Below are 24,052 nucleotides of genomic sequence, written 5' to 3' on the forward strand. Positions count from 1 at the left end.
AGAAAAAAACAGTCCTGTCACAAGTTACTATCCTGCTTTTATTCTTTTATACTCTATTGCAAAAACAAACAACATTACTACTTTTTGTAACTGAATGGAAGATTGTAATTTAGTTAAAATGTTGAAATGTAAGTTTATCTTCTGAAGGCACAATGAAAACATCTCAAGAGCAGACAGGATTATAAGTATGATAACCTGTTCCCATATAGTTGTGATTTTTTTCATGCTAGGTCTTTATGTTTTGAAAGCATTCAACATAGTTTTAATACTAAAAGTATTTGATATGAAAAACAATGTTAATTTTTTAATCAATGGAATACTATTTGGGTGACTGAGCAACAGTTGGTCTGTGATCATTGTCCTTTAGTAGTCTATTTGCTGAATTCTCAAAGATATTTTGAGGTCTGTATTGTAATATTATGGATTTCTCATTTGTTGGGTTGTGAAGGATAGTGAGCTTCTGATGTATAATTCTAACTACCAAGTCATGTCTTACTAGGTAATTGGTAGCTGTGAATTTTTTTCAGCTTGCAGTATTGTGTTTCATTATTTATTTCTTTGCATAATCTTTATAGATTATTAAATACAGGTTCTTTAAAAGGTAAACCTTATGTAATTTCTGTTGCCAAACTTTTTTCTTGAGGAGAGGGCTATTCTTCTATGTGTTAAACAAAATAAGGGCAGCTAGGTGGTGCAGTGGATAGAGCACCAGTGCAGGAGTCAGGAGGGCCTGAGTTCAAATCTCACCTCAGACATTTGACACTCACTAGCTGTGTGACCTTGGGCAAGTCACTTAACCCCAATTGCCTCATCCTGGGTCATCTCCAGTCATCCTGATGAATATCTGGTCACTGCATTCAGATGGCTCTGGAGGAGAAGTGAGGCTGTGACCTGTATAGCCCTCCCTCACTCAGAAAAACAAAGTCAAGTGCAAGTCATGTTATTATTTCTGTGATAGCATGATCTTCTTTGGCAATGAAGGACGAACACACACAAAACACAATAAAGAAGTATTAGCCCGTCCCCCCACATATATATATATATATATATATATATATATATATATATATTATATATGTGACTATCTGATTCTAACTCAATCAGGTGCTTAAAGACCTGTAGTGATAAGGAATTCACTATTTTCCAAGCTAACCAGTTCTACTGTTGGACAGCTCTAGTTAGGAGACTCTTTTTTATATTGAAATGAAATATACCATCCTCTTCTCATATCATCTTTTATTATTTATACAATTTAGTATATATAAATGAAATGTTAATATATTAAACATTAATGTAAACACCATAATATGTATGCTTAATGTATTATACTTAATAATAATTATACTTATATTTTCCCAAAAAAATCATTCCCTCCTCCAAACTTCGCAGTTTCTCCTGAGGGTACCTCTATCAAAGGATAATCTGAATGCACTTGTTTCTCATCTCTGGTTATTAGACTACCTCGCTTCCTTCAAGTTTCAGTTTAGGTTTTATCTCCTATGCGAAGCCTTTCTGGATTTCACTGTAGAGGTGATGAGAGCCTAAGCTAGAGTGGAGTCTTTGTGAATGAAGAGAAAGGGAGGGATCCAAGAGTCTTGGGGAGATGGGGAATGACTTCAAGGTTAAGGATCTGGACAACAAAGAAGAACTTGTCAGCTCCCTCAAAAAAAATTGAGGAATTTTGTAGGAGAATGAGGCCTGGGAAAAAATATGAACATAATATTTCATGTAATATTAAAAAAATTTTTATAGATTAAGAGGAACATTATTATCATTGGAAATGGTATTGTTACAAGGTGGTAGTTTTCAGTTCAACATAAAGAGAAACTGCCTGACAATCAGAGCTGTCCAAAAATGGAATTGGATGTCTCAAGAAATAGTTCCTCATTACCAGTGGTGTTTAAGAGGATAACTACTCTTAGGCAGCTAGGCAGCACAGTGGATAGAGTACTTGGGCCACAGTCAGAAAGACCTAAGTTCAAATCTGTCCTCATTAACTAGCTGTATGACCCTGGGCAAGTTAGTTAACTTCTATTTGCCTCAGCTATTCATCTGTAAAATGGGGTTGATAATAGCACCTAACTTCCAGGGTTGTTGTGAGATCAAATAAGATAATTACAAAGCGCATAGCACAGTGCCTGGCACATAGTAAGCACTATATAAATATTATCTGTTATCACTATCATCACCACTATTACTCTGTATCCTTTTCTGGCCAGCTTATTGTCCACGTCATGTTCCCTAATTGTGGGGTGTCCCCCAAAGTTCTGCTGTAGACCCTCTTCTCTCTCTATACTCACTCTCAACCTCATCAGCTTCTATGGGTTTAGCTATAATCAGGCAAGTGACTCACAGGTCTATATATCCAACCCCGTTATCTCCCTTAAATTTCAGTCCCAAATCATAAACAGCTTAGTTAGGCATTTCACACTGGATATTCTAAACAACTGGATATTCTAAACAACTTCAACATGTCCAAAACTGAACTCATTTTCTTTTCCCCAAATGCTTTCCTCTTCCAAATTTTGCTGTTTCCAGAAAAGGCAACCCTATTTTCCCCATGTCAGCTTATTCTCACCTCCTGTCTTTTCCACATATCTACTCAGCACATCTTGTGTGTCCACATCTCTTGCATTAGACCCCTCTCTCTACTCAGACATTCACACCTTAGGTTAATTGAAGCCCTCATCACCTCCTAATTAGTCTCTCCACCTGCCTCAAGTTTCTCCTCACTCCAACCTATCCTAACTCCTACTGCCAATGTAATTTTACTCAGGTGCAAGTCTGACCACACCATTCCTCTCCATAACTCCAGTGGCTTCCTATTGTCTTTAGTATCAAGTACAAATTCCTCTGTTTAGCTTTAGAACCCTTCACAAGCTAGACCCCAACAACCTTTCCACCTTTGTTGGCCATTACCATCCTTTACTCTGTATCATCAAATTGGCCTTTTCTCTTTTTCACACACTTAACAATCTCTTGTCTCATTTCCTCTGCACTAATTCCTGCTCCCTCCCCACCCACAATGCACTCCCACCTCACCTTTACCTCAGAATCCCTTTCTTTCCTCAAAATGTAGCTTAACCATCATCTTCTCAATGAAACCCTTCCTGATGCCCTAAAATTGCTGCTTCCTTCCCTTCCAAACTACTTGTATTTATTTATATTTATTCTGCATATATTTATTTATATTTTTTCTCTTCCCCTTTAAAATTAAGTGCTTTAGAATAGGAATCATTCATTATTTATCTTTCCCCCATGCCCAGTACAGTGCCTAGAATATAGTAGGTGCTTAATAAATGCTTGCTGATTAATTAATTTAGAAAGGATCTAAAACTTCAAGTTGCTTCGTTACCTTTTGGATAAGATGACATCTAAAATTCTTTTTGACACTAAAGCTCTGTAAAATACAATATTCCAATGTACCTGCATCTGAGACAGAACTGTGAGCCCTTTCCTCACTCCCACCTTACCTAGTTTCTAGAGCTAAGTTAATTCACTCAGTCAGACTCAGTTTACCTTGTGAGCTAAGCTTTCCAATAGAGGTGGAATCACTAAATGTTGTGATAGTGTCTTCTTTTAGGCAACTTTTGTGTACCCTGAAATTATTTTATTTTTTAAGAGCTGCTTTTCAAATCTGAGAAATTCCCTAAAAAATAACTTTCAGACATAGCTTTTAAAGGGGGAAATTGTTAACAAATACAGGTCAGGTTTTAGTGAATGCATAATAAATTGATTCTCTACTTTTTTTCAGTGCACACATGTCATCTTAGACAATGATGCTGTTCTGAGCTCAAGCGAGCTGAGTACTGTCCAGAAGTATCATATCTCCCTCGCAAATATAGATTTTTTATGGGACTGCCTCAAACAAGGAGAGCTCTTAAGTGTTGAGAATTACAAATGCAATGAATCATCAGGAGTCACTCCACCTCCTTTTGAAAAATCAAGCTGTTCCAGTAAGTGTTGTTATGAATGTTCATTTTCATAGAAATCACTAAGTGTGTTTCAGATGCTGCAGAGAAAATTTAGGTACATTTGTGTCTTTGTACTGTTTAAATCCAATGATAAGATACATTCTAATAGGCCTTCCAGCATGGGACCATGTGTCTTGATGCTCCAAATTTTATGGGCCTTTATTTATTTTTCTATAGATATTTTATCAAGCTATTTACAATTGAATTCTCTTTAATGGTAAATACATATTTTATGTTCTAGGAGTGGACACGGATGAACTGCATAGCATCACAGAGAAGAGTGAAGATAGTGTGGAGCACAAGAAGTAAGCTCTCAGTTCTTCTGAAATGCTTGTATGCTTAACCATACATTCATCCAATAGTAGCATACTTGCACCATTAGAGTCCGTAACAGGTTTGGCACATACCCAACCTTCCTAAAATGGAGATGTCATCCAAATCTCAAGGACCCTATCTTTTCAGGGCTTCCCTCCTGGGCCTGAAATCCAAGGTCCCTATGGCTTGAGCTTCAGGGTTGAAGACTTTACTTCCTGTATTTATAACTAAAAAGGATAAATGAAACCAAAAAGGCTCTGCCTGCTGGGGCCACAGGATTTAAAGAGAAAGGAAAGTAACCCTCAGATCTTTCTTTCCTCAGTGTGCTTCATGGTGGCCCTGCTCTGAGTGAATGAATCCTTTACCCCCGGGAACCATTGAAAAGAGAGACTTTCCCATTTAGGGAGTGTTAACAGCAACAAGTTCTGACTATTAAACAAGTTCTGGCTACCAGACAATGCAAAGAGGCTGCTCCCAACCATGTGGTAGGCCAGTGCAGAATGTCCATGTGTGAGCTAGGTCTCTTGTCTCACAGAAACAAATCCCTGGCATCCACCAGGTGGGTGCCTCCTTTTTAGGTGGTTTGGGCCTGTGCCAAATCCTATTAGCAATTTTTTAAAGAAATTTTGCTTGGCATGTAAATGTTCATCTAGTCCTTTGTTTTAGTTTAATGTGTTTTACTTGAAGCATTAATGATTTATTTTATTTCCCAGGATTACATGAGGTGGGTGAAAAGAGTGCTAAAATAACAGTCAATAGATCTGGATTCTAATCCTAGCTTTACCTCTGTCTTTGCCATCACTGAATTACCTCAATCAAGGCATTCATTTATTCTCTCCCTACATTAGGTTCCACTAAAGTAAATACTAGCATCTTCTGCCTAAGGCTTTTGTGAGGATTAATGTGAAGAATGTTTTCTCAAAGGACACTTTAAATCTTTTACATAAATTGTGTATCAAAATTACTAATTTTAGCAATGGGAGGAAGAGGATGCATAGGGGGAGGAAGTGCAGTATAAGGAAGTGATAGAAACAGGACTTATGATTTCATTGGTACAGAAACTTCCTTGGTGAGGAAACTCCTTCATTAAAGCAGGGGTTGTTGTTGTTGTGTTTGTCCTTCATTTTCGAAGAAGACCTTGACATCAGAGAAATGATGCACTTTACTTTGCTTTAAGTGAGGGAGGGCTGTGCAAGGTCACCAGCTTCACTTTGTCCTCCTGAGCCATCTAAGTCCAGTGACCAGATATTCATCAGGATAACTGGAGATGGTCCAGGATGCAATGGAAGACCTTGGCCTTTTAGATTAAGTCCTTTTCAGGTGCTCACTTAAAGTGAGGTAAAGCCCATTCAGTGAATAGGTCTCTTTAAAAAGTAGTCAGAGAATGGCCCCTTTAAATAGAAAAGAAAAAAATAAATCAAGCTCGGGGGAGGAGCAAGAGCCTCAGGGTTGCTGTTTTGAACAGAAACAGTTATTATTGACATTCACCGTACATCAAGAGGGTCCAAAAACAGCCATTGAGTGGAGCTTGGGGAGGGACCCATTGATGTTCAGTCTATGGGCTTGAGAGAGAGAGAGAGAGAGAGAGAGAGAGAGAGAGAGAGAGAGAGAGAGAGAAGAGAGAGAGAGAAGAGAGAGAGAGAGAGAACCTTCTCTGTAATTTAAAGTCTTAGAGTTGCCTAGAGCAATGAGAAGTTTAAAGTGACCTGCCCAGGGTCACAAAACCCATGGTATCAAAGTACGGATTTTATACAAGCCAGGTTTTCTCACTTAGAGGCCAGCTCTATCCATTAAGACATGCTACCTCTCAATATAAAGAAGAAAGAATAAAATCTAGAATAAGGTCTATAAACTAGATTTTATCTCACTAAGAAAATAGAAAATTTCTCAGGCTCATTTTATAAATTCTTGTTCTACTTCACTTTGTATGACATTTTATCATACTCTCAGGAAAAGCTTATCTTTGTCCTATTACTTTGTTCTAATACAAATATTCAGGATATTTTATTATGTGGGACAGGATATGGATTATTTGGCAGTCTTAACCATTGTGCTAATGTATAAATGGGCAATAGACAGAGACATGATGTCACTTATAAAAGATGGGGGTTGGTCTGGTTGACTTCTAAAGCTTCTTTCCACATAAATGGGATGTGAGTCAATGAAATTATGAGTTGGTGAATCTACCAGAAAAGAACTCTACCATAAAAATCTTTATGGCAATACAAAATTCTGCTAAAAAACACTTTAATAATGTTCAAGAAATTATTGTTTAAATTTCAGATTTTGTATAGAAGATGACAATATCCCTCATGTTCCTCAAGATTTTGAAGTTGCAAAGTACAGCATCCTGGAAAAAGTAAGAATTTAATTTCAAGTCTGTGAAATTAATAGTTTTAAAATATTGTATTTAATAATTTTTCCTACTCATTTTGAAAGCTTCAATATCCTCACTTAAAGAATACATTTCATAAAGACATATTAAATTTTGGCAGCAGTTGGATTTAGAAAAATTGTTTTGTTTTTCGAAATTAGGATCCTCTGATGAAGACAGGCATTAGAAGACTGCTTCAGAACCACTTCATGGTTGTTGGGGTTTTGTTTTTTTATTTTAAACTAGAATTGTGATTCTATCAATGTAGGGAGCTCCCAGGTAGGACCTTCCACTAACTATGCCTGTTGGCACTTTCTGTGTAACTCTAGACTGGGAGAGTTGTCTGAGTCGTTGCAAGGTTCTGTGACTTCCCCCAAGGCTCACTACCTGTAAAGTCAAAGAACAGGTAGGGCTGACTCCAGGCCAGCACCACAACTTACTCCTTGGAGCTGCTACATCTCCCCTCCCTCCCATCCTCTGTTTCCTCTTTTCTGCATCTGAAAACTATTTCCAGAGTTCCAGGAGTGCAAAATCCCTACATAGAAATCTTCAGTAGAGCCAGACTCAGAATTCTGCATCAAATAACATTCTTTTAAAAAATGAGCCCCAAACCTCTCCAAATATCTGTAAAAAATAACTCTTCAACAGCAGAAACCCCAAAATGACAGAGTGAGCAAACAACCTGGAAGGTTGATAGGAAAGGTCTGTTGCACCAGTATAAAAGAAAAGCACAGTTCAACATGGGCTGTGCCAGCATAGATCAGGCTGTAGCAAACCTGGAGTAGGCCTCAGGGGACTGAATCACTGGCGGCAGTTGTGGTTTCCAGACTTCTCAACCCACAAACACCGAAGGCAACTTAGAAGGTCAGGAGGAAAGGTCTATCCAACTTGGGTGAGAGAGGAGCATGATACAATCCCATCCCCATGGCAACAGTGGCTGTTTCTGAAGCTCTCAGCTCACAGACAGTGGGAGAATTGAGTGACTGATCAAAGTGGAATTGCAGGGTTCTCTTTGCTAGTGCTGAGGGAGGATTCTCTTGCTTTGCTCATGCTTGCATCTGGGTTGCAGTCCTGGGATGACAAGGACTGCTGGTGTGGCAGAGTTTATTGTGGCAGTGGAGAAGGAATCCTCCTCAAAGTTCCAAGGTAGAAAAGACTGCTTGTGATCACTCATAGACCAAAGCAAAGACCAGGAGAGGAGCAAATCTGTCTCATTTGATCATATCACCTTGGAAGAACCAAAAATTTATAGACCCCTAGAAATATATCTGAAAACAGCTACACAAAACCCCTGAAGCTTGGGACAGTATACTCTCCACACTGGAAGCAGAGTCCTACCTCAATAAATAGCCCAAAAATCAAGTAATTGACTGGAAAATGAGAAAATAATGGAAAAAAATCAGACCATAGAATCGTACTGTGGTGACAAGGAAGATCAAAACATACAACCTGAAGATGAAAAAGGCAAAGCTCCTACATCCAAAGCCTCCAAGAAAAATATGAATTGATCTCAAGCCATGGAAGAGCTCAAAAAGGATTTTGAAAATCAAGTGAGAGAAGTCGTGGAAAATTTGGGGAGAGAAATGAGAGCAATGCAAGACAGTAATGAAAAATGAGTCAACAGTTTGCTAAAGGAAAATGCTGAAGAAAATAACACCTTAAAAAATACACTAAGTCAAATGGCAAAAAAGGTTCAAAAAACCATTGAGGAAAAGAATGCCTTAAAAAGCAGAACTGGCCAAATAGAAAAGGAAGTCCAAAAACTCACTGAAGAAAATAATTCCTTAAAAATTAGTATGGAGCAAATGGAAGCTAATGACTTCATGAGAAATCAAGAAATTATAAAACAAAACCAAAATAATGAAAAAACAGAAGACAATGTGAAGTATCTCTTTGGGAAAACAACTGTCCTGGAAAATAGATCCAGAAGAAATAATTTAGAAATTGTTGGACCATCTGAAAGCCATGATCAAAAAAAGAGCTAGATGTCATCTTTTTTTTTCTTAAGTGTGTATTTTTAGTTTTTGACATTCATTTCCACAAAATGTGGAGTTCAAAATTTTCTCCCCATCTCTCCCCTCACCTCATGCCATAATGGATTGCATTCTGATTACCTCTTCCCTCAATATGTCCTCTTTTCTATCATACGCCTACCTTCCCTTATCCCCATCTTCTCTCTTTTCTTGTAGGGCACGATAGATTTCTATATCCCATTACCTGTATTTCTTATTGCCCACTTGTAGGCAAAAACAAGTCTCAACATTAATTTCTAATACTTTGAATTCCAACTTCTCTCCCTTCCTCCCTCCTCACTCATCCCCATTGAGAAGGCAAGCAATTAAATATAAGCCATATATGTGTAGTTTTGCATAAGACTTCCATAATAGTCCTGTTGTGTAAGACTAACTATCTTTCCCTCCATCCTGTCCTGCCCCCTTATTTATTCTATTCTCTCTTTTGACCTTGTCTCTCCCCAAAAGTGTTTACTTCTAATTACTTCCTTCTCCCATTTGCCCTCCTTTCTATCATCCCCCTCTCCTCTCTTGTCCCCTTCACTCCTACTTTTCTGTAGTGTAAGATAGATTTTCATACCAAATTGAGTGAGCATGTATTCTCTCCTTAAGCCAAATGTGAAGACAGTAAGCTTCACTTTTTCCCCTCTGACCTCCTCCCTTTTCTCCCCCATTGAAAAAGCTTCTCCTTGCCTCTTTTATGAGTGATAATTTGCCCCTTTCCATTTCTCTTCCCAATATATTCCTCTCTCACTCCTTAATTTTATCTTTTTAGATATCATCCCTTCTTCTTCAACTCACCCTGTGCTCCCTATCTATATGTGTATATGTGTGTGTGTGTGTGTGTGTGTGTGTGTGTGTGTGTGTGTGTGTGTAGTCTCATCAACTACCTAAATACTGAGAAAAGTCTCAAGAGTTACAAATATTATCTTTCCATGTAGGAATGTAAACAGTTCAACTTTAGAAAGTCCTTTATGATTTCTCTTTCCTGTTTACCTTTTCATGCTTCTCTTGATTCTTGTGTTTGAAAGTCAAATTTTCTATTCAGTTCTGGTCTTTTCATCAAGAATGCTTGAAAGTCCTCTATATCGTTGAATGACCATTTTTCCCCTGAAGTATTATACTCAGTTTTGCTGGGTAGGTGATTCTTGGTTTTAGGTCCTAGTTCCTTTGACTTCTGGAATATCATATTCCAAACTCTTCAATCCCTTAATGTAGAAGCTGCCAGATCCTGTGTTATCCTGATTATATTTCCACAATACTTGAATTGTTTCTTTCTAGCTGCTTGAAATATTTTCTCCTTCACCAGGGAACTCTGGAATTTGGCCACAATGTTCCTAGGAGTTTCTTTTTTTGGGATCTCATTCCGGAAGTGATGGGTGGATTCTTTCAATATTTATTTTGCCCTCTGGTTCTAGAATATAAGGGCAGTTTTCCTTGATAATTTCATGAGAGATGATGTCTAAGTCATTCCCCAATTGATAAATGGTCAAAGGATATGAACAGGCAATTTTCAGAGTAAGAAATTAAAGATATCTATAATCACATGAAAAAATGCTCTAAATCACTATTGATTAGAGAGATGCAAATCAAAACAACTCTGAGGTACCACATCACACCTATAAGACTGGTAAACATGACAGAACAAGAAAATGATAAATGCTGGAGAGGATGTGGGAGAGTTGGAACACTAATTCATTGTTGGTGGAGCTGCAAGCGCATCCAACCATTCTGGAGAGCAATTTGGAACTATGCCCAAAGGGCTACAAAAATGTGCATACCCTTTGACCCAGCAATATCGCTACTAGGACTATATCCGCAAGAGATCATAAAAATGGGAAAGGGTCCCACATGTGCAAAAATATTTATAGCAGCACTCTATGTAGTTGCCAAAAACTGGAAGTCAAGGGGATGTCCATCAATTGGGGAATGGCTGAATAAATTATGGTATATGAATGTAATGGAGTACTATTGTGCCATAAGAAATGATGAACAAGAAGACTTCAGAGAGGCCTGGAAGGACTTATATGACCTGATGCTGAGTGAAAGGAGCAGAACCAGGAGAACTTTATGCACAGCAACAACCACAGTGTGTGAGAGTTTTTTCTGGTAGACCTAGATTTTTGTAATAACACAAGAACTTCTTACCAAAAAAAAAAAAAAAATCCCAATGGAGGATCTCAAGGCAAAATGCCTTCCACACTCAGAGAGAGAAATATGGAAGTCACTCACATATTGTAGCAGATCATGTTTGTGTATGTGTATGTGTTTGTGTATCATGTTCTGATTTGTTATACAATTTCTTTCATTTATCTTAGTCTGACTACATAGCATGACTATAGTGAAAATATACTCAATAGGAAAGTATATGTAGAATCTATACAGAATTGTATGCAGTCGTGGGGAGGGAGGGGGGTAGTGGGGAGTAGGTGGGGAGGGATAAAATCGCAATTGTATGGCAGTGATTGTTAAACATTACAAAATAAAAAAAAATAAATAAAAAATAAATAAAAAAAATAAAAAAAATATGATTTCTTTCATTTATTTTAGTCTGACTACACAGCATGACTATAGTGAAAATATACTCAATAGGAAAGTATATGTAGAACCTATACAGAATTGTATGCAGTTGTGGGTAGGGAGGGGGGTAATGGGGGGTAGGTGTGGGAGGGATAAAATCTCAATTGTATGGCAGTGATTGTTAAACATTAAAAAATAATAATAATAAAAAAAAGAAAGATGATGTCTAAGCTCTTTTTTTGGTCATGGCTTTCAGGTAGTCCCATAATTTTTAAATTGTCTCTCCTGGATCTATTTTCTAGGTCAATTGTTTTTCTAATGAGATATTTCACATTATCTTCCATTTTTTCATTCTTTTGGTTTTGTTTTGTGATTTCTTGGTTTCTCATAAAGCCATTAGCTTCCATCAGTTCCATTCTAATTTTTAAAGAACTATTTTCTTCAGTGAGTTTTTGAGCCTCCTTTTCCATTTAGCTAATTCTGCTTTTTAAAGCATTCTTCTTCTCATTGGCTTTTTGGACCTCTTTTGCCAATTTAGTTAGACTATTTTTTAAGGTGTTATTTTCTTCAGCATTTTTTTGGGTCTCCTTTAGCAAGTTCTTGACTTGCTTTTCATGATTTTCTTGCATTTCTCTCATTTCTCTTCCCAATTTTTCCTCCACCTCTCTTACTTGATTTTAAAAATCCTTTTTGAGCTCTTCTATGGCCTGAGACCATTGCATATTTATTTTGGAGGCCTCTTATAGTAAGCATTATTCTTCCTTATCCGAAAGGATGGAAGAAACTACCTGTTCACCAAGAAAGTAACCTTCTGTAGTCTTATTTTTTCCCCTTTCTTGGACATTTTCCCAGCTAGTTACTTGACTTTTGAGTCCTTTGTCAAGAGGGGGGTATAATCTGGGGACCTGTAATTTCTTAGTTCTTCCATGATGGCTCAATCAAGGGAGAGGAATTTACTCCTCTCCAGGCCTGCGCTCTGGTCTAGGAGTTACCGAAGCTTTTCTGCCAAGGATCCCTAAGTATAGTTCCCTTTCCAGAACCTCCAACAGCTCCACCATACCAGCCAGCACTCTTCCTCACCCCCAGACTGCCACTCAGGACTGAGAGTCAGATCAGCTGCTCAATTCCCCCAGGAACTTTAAGCTGAGGACTCCAAAAATGCATGCTGCTGCTGCCACAGCTGCTGCTGTGGCTGCCACCACATGAGGCTGGGGCTAGGAGAAGACCCTGCTCCATTTTCACCCAGGAGAAAAAGCTTTTTCACTGACCTTTGAAATGTCTTTGGCATTTGTGGATAAAGGGTTCTGAGAACTGCAGCTGCTGCTGAGGATTCCACCCTAGAGGCCTGTTCCAGCCCTGTCCCTGTTGTGCTGCATGGCCAAGACTGGGCTGGGCTCTGTGGGCTGCACTCCACATTCCATGCAATAAACCTTTCCTGTTGGCTTTCCAGGCTACCTTGGGCTGGAAATCTCTTTCACTCTGTTGTGTTGTGGCTTTTGCTGCTCTAGAATTTGTTTAGAGTCATTTTTACAGGTATTTTATGGGCTGTGTGGGGAGAGCTAGAGTATGTGTGTCTTTCTCCTCTGCCACGTTGACTCTGCCCCCTCTAGAAATCATCTTTCAAGAAATTATCAAACTGCACTGATATTCTAGAACAAGGGGATAAAATAGAAATTGAAAAAATTTACCAATCACCTCCTGAAAGAGATCCCAAAAGGAAAACTCCTAGGAATATTGTAGCCAAGTCCCAGAGCTCCCAGATCAAGGAGAAAATATTGCAAGCAGTCAGGAAGAAACAGTTCAGGTATTGTGGAAACATGATCAGGATAACACAAAATTTACTAGCTTCTACCCTAAGGGATCAGAGGGTTTGGAATATGATATTCCAGAGCTCAAAGGAGCTAGGATTAAAACCAAGAATCACCTACCCAACAAAACGGAGTATAATACTTCAGGGGAAAAAATTGACATTCAGTGAAATAGAGGACTTTCAAACATTCTTGATGAAAAGACCAGAACTGAATAGAAAATTTGACTTTCAAATACAAACCTCAAGAGAAGCATGAAGAGGAAAACGGGAAAGAGAAATCATAAGGGACTTAGTAAAGCTGAACTGTTTATATTCCTACATGGAAAGATATAACTCATTAAAACTTTCTCAATATTAGGGTAGTTGGAGAGAATGTACATACATACATGCATACATATATACATACATGTATATATGTGTATGTGTGTATATATATGTAGAGAGAGAGAGAAACAGACAGACAGAGGGCACAGGGTCAATTGAATATGAAGGGATAATATCTAAAAATAAAATTAAGGAGGGAAAGAGAGGAATATACTGGGAGAAGGAGAAAGGGAGAGGTAGAATGGGATAAATTATCTCACATAAAAGAGACAAGAAAAAACTTTTACAGTGAAGAGGAAGAGGGGGGTGGTGAGAAGGAATGAGTGAGCCTTGCTTTCATAAGAACTGCCTCAAAGAAGGAATAACATATACACTCAATTGGCTATGGAAATCTCTCTTACCCTACAGGAAAGTAGGGGGGAAGGGATTAAGAGAGGGGGAATGATGCAAGGGAGGGCAGATTGGGAGAGGGGGTGATAAGAAGCAAACACTTTTGAGGAAGGCCAGGGTCAAAGGAGAAAATAGAATAAATGGGGGACAGAATAGGATGGAGGGAAATATAGTTAATCTTTCACACTATGGAAGTGTTTTGCATGATGACAAATTTATAACCTTTATGAAAATGCTTGTCTTCTCAATGAGGGTGGGTGGAGAGGGAGGGGAGAAGAGAATTTGGAACCCAAAGTTTTAAAAATGAATATTAAAAATTGTTTTTACATGCAACTGGGAAATAAGATATATAGTCAATAGGGTATAGAAATCTCTATCCTTATAAGAAAATAGAAGAGGAGGGGGATAAGAGAAGAGGAGAGTGATAGAAGGGAGGGCAGATTAGGGTAAGGGGTAAAGAATACATGCTCTCTTGAGGTGGGAGAGAGGAGAGATGGGGAGAAAATTTGGAACTCAAAATCCTATGAAAGTGAATGTTGAAAACTAAAAATTAATTAATAATAAATGCCCCCCCAATAAATTAAAATTTGAATGCTATTTTAAAAAAACTGAAAGTAAACCTCCTTTTTTGTATATATATATATATATATATAGATATATATTAATGTATGTGTGTGTATGTGCATAAAAAGTGACATAATTGGTAATATCATACTGTGCCTTTTCCAGATTAAGTCGGAGGGAGAGAAGGAAGTCGTGGTGGTGGAACTGCAGTGCTTCCAGGAACATCCTGACTTTTCTTTCCTTGTAGCTGCGAATTTCCTGCTGCCAGGAGGAGTTGAGGTATTTGGATTGCTTTTTATGTGCTCATCAGCTGTTAGAGTTGATTTCCTGGACGTGTTTTGTCAACAAATCACCCTATGAGCTTCTTAGGGCTTTACTGATTAACAGTTTGATACAAAGGAATTATATCACTAATAATATAATTATTATGAAATTCAAATGCTTTATTTCTATTAGAATTTACCACAAATTCAGTAATTGTGCAGGAACTTCTTGTGTATGTCTCCACTCATTTCATATATAGTAGTGCAGTCTTTGACAGCCCCTGAACTGGGAAAGATAGGAAAGATAGCATGAGATTATCATAGATGATAATCACATCTCATTAGTACATGGAATTATTATGTCAAATGGACAGAGTAGAAAATTGCTTGGGGAAGACTGCCGTATCTTGAATATTCTAGATTATTTACAGGCATGTTTATAATGGTTAGGGTTAGGGATGGGTTTATGATTTTATCCGTAGAGTGAACTCCCTCTGCCAATGTAGGTCTGCACCTTCTCTACAACTTTGAGTCTTAGAGAGATGCACTGAGAGGGTCTGTTACTTGCCTGGGGTCACACAGCCAGCAGATGTCAGAGGCAGGACTTGAACTCAGGTCTTCTGAGGCCAGCTCTCTACCCACTATGTAGTTGCCTATTATAACTGATAAAATGGTTGCTCATTTTCAGGCTAATTAAGGCCCTTCAAAAGATTCATTCAATTATGTAGTTGGAAAAATCTTATTTTCCTCTCTCAATTCCACAGTTCTTCGTGATATTCTTTTCTTTATTTAGAAATGGTGGCAGTTGTTCAGTCATTTCAATTGTGTCTCACTCTTCATGACCCCATTTGGCATTTTCTTAGCAGAGATACTGAAGCAGTTTGCCATTTCCTTCTCCAGTTCATTTTACAGATGAGGAAACTGAGGCAAACAGGGTTAAGTGATTTGCCCAGGGTCACACAGCTACTAAGGGTCTGAGGCCAGATTTGAACTCAGAAAGATGAGTCCTCTGGTTGGCACTCTATCCACTGCGTCCCCCAATAATAGAGTTATACTATAAAACAAGGTAGAAGAAAATTGGACCCTTTCTTGTTTTCATTTGGTCCTTGGGTGCAGTTCTGCTTTAGTCATTATCTTGCAACCCAGAGAACAGCTGACTCATATAAGCTACTTTCCCTGTTCCATTCAGAGCAAAGCTTCAAAAGGCCTGAATACAAAGAACAACTGAAAAAAGCTTTGAACAGTGTCCAGCAATTAACTCACTGAAGGACCAAAGATGATCTGGAGCAGCTAGGTGACACAGTGGATAAAGCTCAAGGCCTAGAGTCAGGAAGACCCCAGTTCAAATTTGGCCTTAGACACTTAACTAGCTGTGTGACCCTGGACAAGTCATTTAACCCTGTTTGCCTCAGTTTCCTCATCTGTAAAATGAGCTGGAGAAGGAAATGGTAAAACCATTCCAGGATCTATGCCAAGAAAACCCCAAATGGGGTTAGGAAAAGTTGGAAGTGACTGAAAAATGACGAAACAACGATAGTAAAGACAGTTTGAAATTCACATCCCAAAACAATACCTGAAAAGCTATCAAGGGAGGTCCCCACCATTATCAAATCCTACTGAAACCTCTGCCTCTGGGCCCTTTGTCTATAAAGTTTCCTCAAATTTTTTGTCTCTGTTCCTAAGAACCCTTATTTTTGTCTCTCACAGACAATTCAGTGTTCGTAAAGTGTTGCCCTTATGTTGTATTTTTCCACTACCCTTCACTTCATTTTTTTCCTCAATGTTGTACCAACCTTAGCAAGAGTAATTTCAAAAGGATTAGGGTATATTTCCCCCAGGGGACATTATGATTTATTTAAATGAGAAGAATAAATAGAACACATTAATAGCCCAGTAGGTCTGTTGTCTTATCATTGTGGCTATTCCTTCCACAAAAGCAGATAGCCACCCTTCCATACATTCCCTTCATGTTCAGTTCTTGTCCATGTCCTTCTATAAATCTTCTATGGAGCCTATCCAACAGACCAGAGCCTTCTTCTGGGTTTCTTGATATTATGTAGATATCAATACAGCACATGGGTTATTCTTCTCTTTTGGAACATAACCAGGTTATCTCCTTTCTCAGCTAGACATCTCATTTTTTATATCTTTGGTATTCCTTTTGACCTTCAGTTCATTGTTGGAAATAGATTGCAGCCTTTTGATGGCAACCTGAATCTCTTCATTGCCATTTGGGTGACCATAATTTTGATTCTTCAGAGATTGTAGTAGTTCATAATTTAAAGCCATAAACATCACTGGAAGAATACTTGCATGAAAATAGTGCTTTTTGTTGGTTTCAGGGAGAAACCTTGGTGTGTTGAAAGTGCTGCACAATTTCTCAAATGCAACTTCCTTTTCACCTCTTGGTGGACAGTCATTCATTATCCATCACAGGGTCTATCTGAGATACATGTATTGACAGACCAATTCTAACAGACCAGACGTGAAATTTTATATTATAATCTAAACAATAAGTGTCCTTCATCCGCTAGGTTTTTCTATACTAGATAATTAGACTTAACTCTTTTGAATGATTACTGATCTCATTTAAGAAATTCTGCAGTGTTCTAAGGCATATTATTACAGTTGTCATGGGAATGATTAAGGAATCTCCTGAGGTTTCCTCTGATGGAGCTGGGCATGAACTCTGGTCTCTTTCTGTGGGACATGTGCTCTGACCCCTTGCTGAAGGATATGTTCCTTATTGAGATGACACAGTAGCTCCTGATTGCTCACTAGTGACATGAGGTGTATTTGAAGATGATTTACTACAGAGTTAAGAGGTGCTACTTACTTAGTGGGCTAAAAAAAATTGATGGGAGGAACCAGCCCCATTTCTTTCTTTTACAACTGTTCCAATACTTCCTCTCAGTTGGATTTCCAGTAAAAGGGGAAAGAAATTTTTCTACTATCTCTTGTCTCTAGGACAATGGTGAATAGAATTTTATGGCAGCAAGAACATGTGATGGCCAAGATGAGCCCAAGAACTTGGCCACAATCTTCTGCTTTTTGTTTTCTTTTCAATTGATTTACTTCCCCTCTCAATCTACAGCTGCCTACTTATAGGCATGGATTAGCATAATCATAAATGCCCATTTACTTTAGTAGCAGTCTCAAATAGTGTAAAACTGTAAGCTGAAATGACTGAAGCTAGGGAGTTTCAGTCTTTCATCCCTTTCCACTCCTTTTTTTTCCTCCCCGTTATTAGAGGAAGAAACAATAAGAAATATGGTAAGACCAGTAAAAGGAATCCCAGTCAATATCCGTCTCACTTGCATCTGGTCAGTATCAAGGTCTTAGGTGCTTAGTTGATCACTTCTGTTGCTTTCTGCTCCTAGATAAGCATCAGGTGAACAGCAGCTACCAGCCTGAATTACTCTGCTCCTTATACGTGTGTCCTAGACAGCATGGAATCAGCCCATATAGAATTCCAAAACCATTTTTCTTCCTCTTTCTTCATATTATATAGGCTGATGGCTTCTCCCCAGAAAGAAGTTACTTAACTCTCTAAAGTCAAAGGCCCTAGAAACTGGATGGAAATTAGGCTCTTCTAAGTGCTCACGTATACTGTACTGTATGGTCCTCTAACATATCAGTAACAGTGTCTCTGTTCAATTCAATAATGTCATTCAGTAATGTCATCTACAAATAGGAAAATCTTGAGGGTCCCTCCATCTAAAGAGAATACTACTTCTATTTGGATTCTATAGTAGATGTCTTCCATGATAGAGGCAAATGCCTTATATCAGAGAACGTATATCTCTCAGTTTTGTGTAGAGGAGATTCAGCAGTTACTTTTGTTACTTTTGTAAGCCCAAGGTATCTTTTATTATTTTACCAGGCTTTTCCTATGTATATGTTGGAGGAGATCCTTTAAGATAGCATTTTCCCCTAAATCAAAAATTTTTAACAGTTAAAAATAAGCTCAATTGGATTTTTAATTCTTTGAACATTTCAGTCAATTTTGTGACAATAAAGATGTGGCCTATTTAATTGGCATTATTACAGAATTCTCCTTAAGTGAATTTTCTAGCTATCTGAAACTTGCTCCTTTAAATGTCAAAATTTTTAAATTTTGGATATTTAATAGATTTCCTTATAATTTAACATTTTCTCAAGATCATGATTATGAATGTTAATTAATGTTCTGTGTTATGATATAGTGTATGTAAAGATATTTGCCCCTACAAAATTGTAGACTATCTAGATTACTCTGTTTTATGAATTCCAGTCTGCTTTTTATAGTTTTTCTACCTTCTCACTTTCTATCAACTATTATTTCTTGTTCCTTATTCGTGTTCCTGTGTTGAGGAATAGTCTTTTTCTCCTTCTTTCTCCTCTTGCAGTTGTTTTTAATCTGCCCAGAACCTGGAAACTATGTAACTGAGTTTGTTAGTACTGTATGTAAAATAAATGTAAACAAGCATAAGCTCTAATACATAGACTTTGAAGTCTATTTTTGTTGCTCAAAAAACTTCTTGTTTACCTCAAATCTTTTGGATGTGTTCCAGATAGTTGAGATTCCTGGATAACTGACTCCTGTGTAAATAAAGTGCTCTTATTCTAACTCTTTGATATGTACTATAATTCACAGACTAGAAGACATTTATCTAGAAAGAATACATCTGAAGATGCAAGTGAATACTACGAGAATTATACTGAAGAACTGAAGAACCAAGGATTTCTGCCATCAGAAAGTTTCCCACCTGAAGCGAAACTTCTGGCATCTAAGAAATTACAAGCAGTTAGAATGATTTGTTTATTTGTCTTTGTTCTGGTCACAAATTATTTAAGTAACTTATTTTAATGTTTTTAAGAGAAAATGTATTTACTGAACTGCAGAAGTAGAGAAAAAAACCTTATAGAAATAATTCATCTTAGAGCCATGAAAAAAGGTCATAATAGCCAAATGGGATAATCTGCAACATCCATAATTGATTTGTAATGTATGCAAATGGCAAACCATAATTCATTTCACAAAATTTAATTATCTTCCATAAGATGTGTCAGGATATGCCCTTTTAGCCCAAGCACCATTAATATGACTAAGATATGCCCACAAGTTTTGATGGCGGACCTGAAGCCAACAAGCCTAAGGAAAAGAAAAGGGAGGAAGGAATGGAAGAGAGAACTAGAGAGAGCATCAGGAAAGGAGGAAAAAGTGAGAAAATTAAAAGGCACCATCAAGAGGAGTTCTAGAATGCCAAGAATGTCCATGCTGCTTCTCCCTACTCTAGGCTGTCATTATGATCCTCTTCATTCCCCTCTCATTCTTAGGTTGGTTTGAAACATTTTCACTTTTGTAACTTGAGTGTTTTTTTGGATCCAGTTGCTGTTGGAAGATGTGTTAAATGGAGATACTGTAAGTGAAGAAGTGAATACCTTAGTGGAGTTGATTTGGGTGGAAGCTCTCGGCCACCTGGAGAACATTCTTCTCAAGCCAGCAAATAGCATCAGTCTAAATGATGTAAGTCGTGATTTGGGAAAAATATGTTCTGCTTAAGGAATGTTTTGTTTTCAGAATATCAACTTAAGACATAATAATTAGATCCAGTTATAGAATATACTGACTGAAGTCAGATTCTGCCTGTGGTGTAGAAAAACAAGTTGAGTTAAGTCAGAATCATGATAAGGATTCCATAGTTGAACTATTTTGAGAGGTAGACACAATATTTCTTAACAACATGATATTTAATAAACTTGAAACATTGATATGAATATTAACAGTACAATATCATATTTTGCCAAAGACCATTTTCTATGTGAAGGAAAAGAAAAAAATTTAATAGATATAACATTTCACTAGTTAGTTTATTCAGTGAGGTTGAGACTTTGGAGAAACTAGTTTATTCTTCCTAGACTCACAAAAGGCTGATTTGTACCAGATAGCTAATTTAGTAATCTCTAACTCTTACCAGTAGAAAAATCTTGGTGATGATTATTTTATCTTAAGCTTTTTGAAAATAAGTTTGATGTAAGGGGATGATCCTGAGTTCTTAAAGGCCATGACAGCAGAACATAAGTGCTGAGGTCCTACTAAGGTGAATAGATTAAGTACATACCTAGAAAAGGAATTCCAAGGATCAGCCTAGCTAAGACTGAAACTGGCCTCCAGGAGATGATTTTTTTATTTTGGCCACATAAATAAAACTATCTAATGAAAGGGTTCTTAATGTGGAGTCCATGAACTTTAAAAAAAAGTTTTGGTAATTGTATTTGAACATAATTAGTTCCCTTTGTAATGCTTATGTGTTTTATTTTATTCATGTAAAAGCATTTTTCCGATAAGGGCTCTATAAGCTTCACCAGTGTACCAAAGAGGTCTGGGACATAAAAAAGTTAAGAATTCTTAGACTAAGGTATAGATCCCAGCTCCTCCTCTAATGAATTACAGATCCTTGATGTTTTGAAATCATTTTTGGACTCGTGATTGTGAAAAATCACATTATGTACCAGGTATCTAATAGTATCCTTTGTATTCTACTTCATAGTAGTTTTATTGTTGTTCTTTATCATTTAATTCTGACATCTTCCTGGATTTATTTGAAAAGCAATTCTCCTAAAGGTACAATAATACTCATTAAAAATTGGCATCATACTTCCTTTCTCTAAGCTGAGTCCAATTTTGATACTTTGTTTTTTGAAGAATCCTATTGCTTTCATCTTTAGAATTAATAATGACAATGGCTACGAAAGTGGCTACCAAATATTTGGTTATATTTTGCTCTATTTGTCAAGATTTCATTTTAAATAATATTTTATATTAAAGGTGAGCAAAGCTGAGGGTATTCTACTTCAAGTTAAAGCAGCATTAAACAAGGGAGAAACAGCAGAAGAGTTGAGAAAGATGATGTCAGAATTCTACCAACGTATACCTCACAGAAATACAGAAGATGAAGTTAACCAAAGGCTGTTATCTAAGAAAGAAGATCTCTGCCAGGTATTACTTTGAAATTGAGATATTAAATTGAGATATTAAAAATTGAGATATTAAAAAGAACTTCTATGAAAACTTTTAAAAAATTTTGAGAAATGAGTGCTTAAGTTCTTTAAATCAGGTTTTTGAAGTCTCTTCAGAAACATGTTTGTAAAGGCTAGCTCAAATGCAGAAATATGTTTGTAAAGGCTCTATGTTAAAAAGAATGGAGAGGCAGTGTGGTGTAATGGATAGAGAGTTGGTCTTGCAGTCAGGAAGATCTGGGTTATAGTCTTGCCTCTGGTACATACTGACTGCATGATGTAACCTCTCCAAGCTCTAGGCAAGTCTTTGAGACTATAGGGTGCTAACCTGCATTGGTAGGAATTTCCTCATCCAAGAGTGCCCTTATCAATGAGCTCACAGGTTCAGGCCCTATCTTTAACCTCTCTTGAAATAATTCCCTATGTAATTGGTTGTTAATTACACAGTCTTTTTCAGGTTCAGTTTCCTCATTGTCAAAGGAATTCAACTATATAACTGCCAGTCTCCAGACATAAAATTTTATGATTCAGTGAATAACATTATAGAAATAGAAACTTCTCCACATAGCCTATCGTTGTGTCTGAGACCAATCTTGCAGATTTTAAAGTCATTGATTACATATACTGAGAATGGTAATTATCTAATGGGAGTGGCCACCTGTTGCCTTGAGTCTTCATACCTACACAATATTCAACTCAAGAAACTCAATATTAAATGCTCTCCTTCATCCTCTTTTATTCTCAAATATTCAGCTGTTTCAACAAATATTTATGGAGAGCAACAGTGCTTTGCACATAGTAAGCAAGGTGCTTTAGGAAATATAAAGAAAGACATGGTCTCTGCCCACCAAAGCTTGCAGTGTCATAGAATGACTGTTGTCCTTCATTCTTGAAGAGGACCAAAATGACATCACCATGATAAACTCAAGTTTCAGTGTGCCCGACTGTGGCTGATCAGACCAATACGAGCTTGGAATGCTCTACCACAGATTGGGCACAGAATCATGCAGAAGGTCGGGGTTTGATTCCCCTACGGGGAGCAGCAGTCATAGAATAGATAAGTTGTAAAATGAATGTCAGGGTGTAAAGGAGCAGTTAAGTTGGTGGTAAGTGGTAGATAGAACATTGGGCTTGTAATAGGAAAACGCATCTTGCTGACTTTAAATTCAGCTTTAGATACTTACTAGCAGCATAACCCAGGGCAAGTCACTTAGCCCTATTTGCCTCAGTTTTCTTATCTGTAAAATGAACTGGAGAAGGAAATGGCAAACCACTCCAGTATCTTTACCAAAAAAACCCCAAAATGAGTGAACAACAACAAAAAGGTCAGTAAGAGTATAGTAGAAATTCAGAGGAGGAAAAAGTTATTTCCCACAGGGACAAGAGATGGTAGCATTCGAAGTAGGCCTTGAAGGGTGGTGTCAAGGTTCTATTGAATGGGACCAGCATTATTGAATGCTTATATCTGCCAAGATTCACTGCTCACCACCCTGAAGGCCTTGTTCCACCTGACCTACAATTGCCGGTCTCAAATGTGGGGGATAACCACCATCCAGTTTCTCCACTTGTTAAAAATTTGAACATGCAGGAAAGTTTACTCACAAAATACCAGGAATTTCCTAGGGCACATTGAAAGGGTCCAACAGAGATACCGAATAGCCTGTTCAGGGTTAGGGCTAAGCTAAATAAGTTAGAATTGGAGGAAATACAATCCTCTTGTTACTTAAGAAAGACAGAGATCAAGGAGGCAGAACATTAAGATAAGTTTGAGAGACATACCAGACCAGTACTGGGTACGTGTGACAGGCAACTGGAAGGGCAATACTGAGCAAGCTAGGTTTTCTTACTAGAAAATTTTGTCCTATAAATTTCCACAAAGTACCACTTGAAATGTTGATGAATTGATATGCCTCACTCTGACTGCATCATATGATAGCCTTGAGTAACTAATAGCAACCTCTGATGGGCTATGAAGGTGGTGGGGAAGTTAGTGAATCAAATCCCTGGGAAGGGATGGTTCAGGTGTTGGATCTCTGTTTTCTCAGGAAAATAGCAGCAGCAGCTTCTGTTAACAGTATGCAAGCTGAATATGTTAAAGTCAGCAAGTCCATTAAAAAAGCATAATTCAGATCCCTAACTGATTACATACTATGCTGTCATGGATCAACACAATGCTATGGAAAGCAGTCTGGCATAGTTTAAAGCACACTGGTTTCAACAAACATTTGTTAAGCATTTACTATATTCAAGGTACTGTTAAGTGCTGAGACTACAAATAACAAGCAGAACATTTTAGTAGGGGAGAAAGCAAGTGAAAGAGTGGGAGGGAGATAAAGGTTGCAGTAGCTTGATAGAGAAGGTGCCCTAGACATGTAGAGAATCAGGTGTAGCCTGAGAGGAACAAAGGCCTAACTGGCCTCTGAAAGTGGAGGTCCTAGAAGAAACTGGTCAGGGGGGGAGGGGGAGAGGGGGGAGGTACTTCCAATGGGAGAGGTAGTCAAGGA

General features: G+C 37.7%; 1 protein-coding gene across 5 annotated transcripts in view; it reads left to right on the plus strand.

Moving 5' to 3' along the window:
• PARP4 (poly(ADP-ribose) polymerase family member 4) overlaps positions 1–24,052 on the plus strand; it is a 118,258-nt gene that overhangs the window by 13,806 nt on the left and 80,400 nt on the right. For all 5 annotated transcript variants that reach the window (XM_072611653.1, XM_072611652.1, XM_072611651.1 and 2 more), the window contains exons 3-9: positions 3,755–3,956; positions 4,216–4,279; positions 6,573–6,648; positions 14,449–14,562; positions 19,183–19,332; positions 19,918–20,055; positions 21,358–21,528. In XM_072611653.1, coding sequence (XP_072467754.1) covers positions 3,755–3,956; positions 4,216–4,279; positions 6,573–6,648; positions 14,449–14,562; positions 19,183–19,332; positions 19,918–20,055; positions 21,358–21,528 — 915 coding nt within the window. The remainder of the gene's footprint in view (positions 1–3,754; positions 3,957–4,215; positions 4,280–6,572; positions 6,649–14,448; positions 14,563–19,182; positions 19,333–19,917; positions 20,056–21,357; positions 21,529–24,052) is intronic.

The sequence above is a fragment of the Notamacropus eugenii genome, chromosome 5, assembly GCF_028372415.1.
Source record: "Notamacropus eugenii isolate mMacEug1 chromosome 5, mMacEug1.pri_v2, whole genome shotgun sequence".
Classification (NCBI taxonomy): domain Eukaryota; kingdom Metazoa; phylum Chordata; class Mammalia; order Diprotodontia; family Macropodidae; genus Notamacropus; species Notamacropus eugenii.